This window comes from Camellia sinensis, chromosome 4 (assembly GCF_055761805.1).
Source record: "Camellia sinensis isolate YWXY chromosome 4, ASM5576180v1, whole genome shotgun sequence".
Taxonomy (NCBI): Eukaryota; Viridiplantae; Streptophyta; class Magnoliopsida; order Ericales; family Theaceae; genus Camellia; species Camellia sinensis.
Genome location: NC_138964.1, coordinates 161,002,698 through 161,007,968, shown reverse-complemented (window position 1 = coordinate 161,007,968; position 5,271 = coordinate 161,002,698). Strand labels below are relative to the sequence as shown.

Below are 5,271 nucleotides of genomic sequence, written 5' to 3'. Positions count from 1 at the left end.
TTGTTGATGATATTTTGTTGATATTTGATGTTGATGTTTGATGATATTTTTATGACGTTTTTTGATGAAATTTTTTTTAGTGATGTTGGTGATGTAGTTGACGATGTTTGATGATATTTTTATGATATTGATGATTTTTTATGATGTTTTATTTGTGACGTTGGTGATGTAGTTGATATTGTTGATGGTGATGAACACCAACCAAAAAAAAAACGCCATTAACATCGGCGTAATGATGTGTTTGGAGGGAAAACAAACATCTACAGAGTTTTGCACATTTCAATCAAAAAATCAAAAAAAATTTTGTACAAAACTAAAATTTTTATATCTATAAAATAACATAATGATGAAACATTGATATATAAAAAATTTTAAAAATAATTTAAAAATAAAAAATAATTAATAATATTTTCAATTTTAAAACTACAAAAAATCAATCATATTTTTTATTTTATTAGATAGTTAATCAAATCAATAAGTAAAAAAATAAAAATATTTAACTTCATCCTCTATTTTTTTATCAGTTATTGAAATAATTACTTGAAATATTACTATGTAAAAATGATAATATTTTTAATTTTTAAAAAAAAAAATTATAAGACCTGCAGTAAAATAAAAATTGAAATGCTTTTAATTTTATATTGCTATGTAAAATAAAAAAACTGAAATTATTTTCAATCCTACTAAATAAGATTTATTCGTTCTCAAATTTTAAATAAGACCGAACTAGCATAACATTTATAAATAAGATTTTTAAGTAATTAATTTTTTTTTTAACATTTATTTGGACTGAAGGCAACAAGAGAGTTGGCAAGATCATAACTGACACGTGTCCCCTGCTGCTGTATGTTGCCGATGATAGACAGGGACCCATCTGTTGGCGCGAAAGCGAAACAGAACTTCCCGGCGGAATCAACCGGTATCAGGTAATTCTGGGGTCGCAAGCTCAGCGTTTTGCCTCCCGAGAAATGAAACGACACCGTCGGGATGGACACAGTCTGCTTGGACGAGAGATCGTAACACGTGTCGAAGATTGAGAACCCACTTGTCGACGGCAAGTTCTGAGTCATCTTAGCGAACGAGTCACGCAGCGAGTTGTAAACCTGAGTCTTCAACCGAGTCACGGCCGTTCCTGAGTCGACGATCACACCGCCGCGGCCGGTGGTGTCCACGTCGAACACCGACGGCGACAGAGCCAGCGGTTGCCCGCCGACGCTCATTCCGGTGAGTGCGACGTAGCGATACGTACGAATTTGTGAGTTTCGAAGCAACGGAGCAGTGACTGAGTCGCCGGGAGTCGCTGAGTTGAACTCGAGAGTCGACGACGACCCGGTGGAGTCGCGATCGACGAGGCAGTACGAGAACGAAGACGCTTTGAGCTGCGAAGTGAGCGAGAGAGTACCGCCGCCGAGCCCTAGCAGCCCCGCCGACGCGATGAACAAGCCTTCATTGTCGTGGCCGCAGCCGATCGCGACGTTGTTGACCGAGCCGGAGTTGCCGAAAGACAGCTTTTCGGTGGCGAAGTCGCCGACGGTGAACGAGCCGTCGCCGTAGGAGACCTGATAGAGGCACGAGTCGGTCCGGCAAGCTGAGACCTCGAGAGCGCTGCATTGAGCCGATCCGCAGGAGATAGAACGGTACGAGGAGGATCCGGACGGGTCGAAGATCGGGCCGGATTGCTGGTAACAGTCGGTGCAGGGCTGACATTGGAGCCAACTGATGTCGCTGCCGGTGTCGACCACCATGTAGTACTGAGTCGCAGGAGAGCCGACGCCGACTCGAGAGAAGTACTCGCCGCTGCCTTGGCTGGCGCCGGAGGTTAAGGGCGTTTGGAGGCTCTCCGGATCTAAAATGGTCGTCGCCACCGGCTTGAGCACCGACCTATTGACGCCATTGAGGGCGAGCTCGAGCTTGGTGTTGATGAAGTTGAGTCGGGCGGAGTCGCGGTCGAGTCGGGAGAGAGTTAGGGTTTTGTAGTCCTTGTGGTTGGTTTTGAGGAGAGAATAGCGAGGGTGTAAAGAGAGAGAGAACGACGAAGATGATGAAGATGAAGGTACTGTAATTGATTTCTGTTGTTGTTGTTGTTGGGAATGGAAAGAGAGTAGGTGAAGAGTTCGTTGGATGGAAGCTGATACATCCAAGACAGTTGTGGTTGTGTAGTGAGATTGAGAGTGAGAGTGAGAATGCTCTTCTTCTGACTCCGATGACGATAAGCTGCGAGAGAGAGCAGAGTGAAGGTAGAGACAGAAAGCCAAAACGAAGAGAATGTGAGACAAGAGGCTCTTTTCCGCCATTTTTGCTGCAGAGAGAGAGAAAGAGAGAGAGAAAGAGTGTGTGTTGGTGGAGAAATGAGTGAGTGTCGGTTCGGGTTTTAAAGGGGGAGAGAGGTTAAAAGGAGACGGATTAGGATGACGTCATGGGTTGTTCTGTTTTTGAATTTTTGGCGTGGAAATCAAGAAGATTTTTAAAGTATTTGGGGATGTTTTGGAAAAATGCTAAAAAGTATTTGGGTTCGTTTGGTTTGTATTTCTGAAAAAATTTTAGGAAATTTTCTCTACAAATAAATTTTTAAAAGTAATCAAACCAAACAAATTTTTTCAAAAAAATTTCTCAAAATTTGTAAACTAAACAAATTTTCCAAACAAATCTCTCTCTCACACACATCAAATCAATCACTTTTTCCAAAACTCTCTCTCAAAATAATTTTCCAAAACATCTTTTGAAAAAAATCAAACCAAACAATTTTTCGTACTTTTTATCTCTAAAACACATCTCTCAAACACAAATCAAACATACCCTTTGTTTTTTATTTTTAAGCCTCCGTTTGGGAAGTGGGTTGGCTTTTTGGTTTTTTGGCTTTTTTGGCTATTTTAGCCTGGGCTAAAAAGCTTGGTTTGGGAAGGGCTTTTTGGTTTTTTGGCTTTTTTGACTTTTTTTGTGAGAGAAGAATGTAATGATTATAGGTTGGATGTGATGTTTTGTTTGTTATGACTAAAATAGCCTATTTTATTTTTTGTGGCTAAAATAGCCAAAAAAGCCTGAAAAAGCCCTTGCCAAACACAGGCTAATTAAGTTTTTGGTTTTTTTTAGATAAGTGATTGAGAAGTTGATAAAAAGTTATTTTTATTTTTTTGTTTAATGTTTATTTATGATATCAAATTATAATAAAACAATCAAACTATCTTCATTCAATTTAAAATATCAGTGGCGATACAGACCCTTTCAGATTCTCACCTCGACCACCTTCACACACACGTGGGGGTTGATGATTGGGGGAGAAGAAAAAATAAAAAATAAATAATAAATTTTTGACCAATGAAAGGCGGAGGGGGTCGTGGGGATTGCTTCCAAAAGGGGGTCTAAGTCTTTTTTGTTAAAATATTTATAATTTTACCTGTGTTGTATATTTTCACTCATAAATGGTAAAATTATAATTTTATCAGTGGCTGAAAACTAACTTTCTTAATGTCATAAAAAAATTATTTTTTTAACTTTTGTTACAAACTCAAAAAAAATAACTAAAAATCAAGTAGCCAAAAAGGCTTAATGTGGAAAAAGAGTTTCACTATTATAAGAAAAAAAAAATAGTAGAAGGTGTTTGATGGGATTTAAGTAATTTTTTTTATTTTTTATATAAAAATAAAAAAAATAAAAAATAATGTGATTTAAAAAAGATTAAAAAATTATGCTAATATAAAAAATCCTAAAAGGCTAAAGCCTTGTTTGGTTTATATTTCAAAATATATTTTTTGATAAATTTTTTAAAAATTTTGTTTGGTTCAAACTTTTTGATTTTTTTTTTTCAAAATCACTTTCTCCCTTCTACACATCAACCATCTCTCTTTCTCAATCACGTTTTTTCTCACATACATCTACTCAGCTACAATAAAATATCAAATTATCTCAAATCCCCAAACTCCAAAATTATTTTTAAAATATACAACCAAACAAACTAAAAAAAATTAGTATACTCTCTCTCCTAATTTTATTTTTTAAAAATTTATCTCAAAACACAAATTTATAAAAAAACTATGGATTTCACTTCATACTATAGAAAATTTGATAAATGTTTTGAAGTCTATAAATATTAGATATTATGAAAAAAAAGTATCATGAAAATTTTTATGAAGATTCTTTATTCTTAAATTACAGACACAATAAAATACTACATATTAATCAAAAGATTTAAAAAAATCATGAAATTTTTTCTTAACACCTAACATTATTCCTTTATAAATACCATTTCAATAAGAATTTGACTTCTCTCCTATTGTTATTTCAATTTAAGTAAAGGTTTAGTTTAGTAAGTCTATTTTGATAGTGATTTTGATGAGACCAAATAATTTATTTTTTAAAATTCATTAAGTAAAATAATTGTACAAAAAAATCAAGATGATTGAAGGTTTTGGGCTAAAATAGCCAATAAGGACAAATGGTTATTTTGGGTATAACTTATAAACTAGTTTTTTTTGCTTATTAAAAATTAAAAAAAAAATGCAAAAAAGTAGAAAGGTAATAGGGTGTTTTAAGAAGTTCGTAAAAAAACTGTGTGTTTAGTTGTGTTATCAAATCATAATTCTGCACCTTGATTCAAGTATGGTGTTTGGTAGGAGTTTTGGAATCACGTTTCCCAAACTCTGCAGAGAGCTCTGTCTCAGCCGCGCTTTTCAGAATTTTTTTTTTTGAAAATTTTGCCTGACCGGTCGTTCGGCCAGTTGACCGGAATAGTGATTTTTTTTTTTTTTGCAATTTATATGTTAATTTTTATTTAATCGCAAAAAAATATTTTCTGAAATTTTTAAATTTTTTTATGTGCTTTTAAAATAATTTTGAGTTGTATGTTTAGTTATGAGTTGTAAATTTTTGTATTAAATATCAAATGTTATATCAACAATTCTCCACTCAAATCAAAACTCTTTTCAAATCTATTTTCAAAACTCTTTATCAAATAAATTTTGTACACTCAAATCATAATTTCAAACCCCACAAACTCAAAATACAACTCATACTCTCAAATCATAATTACAAAACTCTACCAAACGCAACCTGACTTTTTAACTTTTTTAGCTTATTTTGCCTTTTTGTCAGTAAGTTATGTGAGATGTAATATAACCCAAAATGAGTAAAAATAGCTTCTCAAAAGACTCCAATATGATTAAAATAAGTCAATAAGCTACTTTTTTATGTACCCAAGAGAGGCCAAGATAGGTTAAAATAATTAAAAAGATAAAATATCACATCCAAATCACAATCATTTTAATTTTTCTCTCA

At 34.0% G+C, this 5,271-nt stretch overlaps 1 protein-coding gene across 1 annotated transcript; it reads right to left on the bottom strand.

Annotated features, from left to right (window-relative positions):
• Positions 1 to 668: 668 nt before the first annotated feature.
• LOC114263719 (protein ASPARTIC PROTEASE IN GUARD CELL 1) lies at positions 669 to 2,439 on the bottom strand. The gene has a single exon (XM_028204314.2). It carries the CDS (start codon positions 2,292 to 2,294, stop codon positions 774 to 776), a length of 1,521 nt encoding a protein of 506 aa, XP_028060115.2. The 5' UTR covers positions 2,295 to 2,439; the 3' UTR covers positions 669 to 773.
• Positions 2,440 to 5,271: the final 2,832 nt, after the last annotated feature.

Bases quoted from the DNA above. Each gene is read 5' to 3' on its own strand.
- LOC114263719 (XM_028204314.2), bottom strand. From the start codon at position 2,294: ATGGCGGAAAAGAGCCTCTTGTCTCACATTCTCTTCGTTTTGGCTTTC.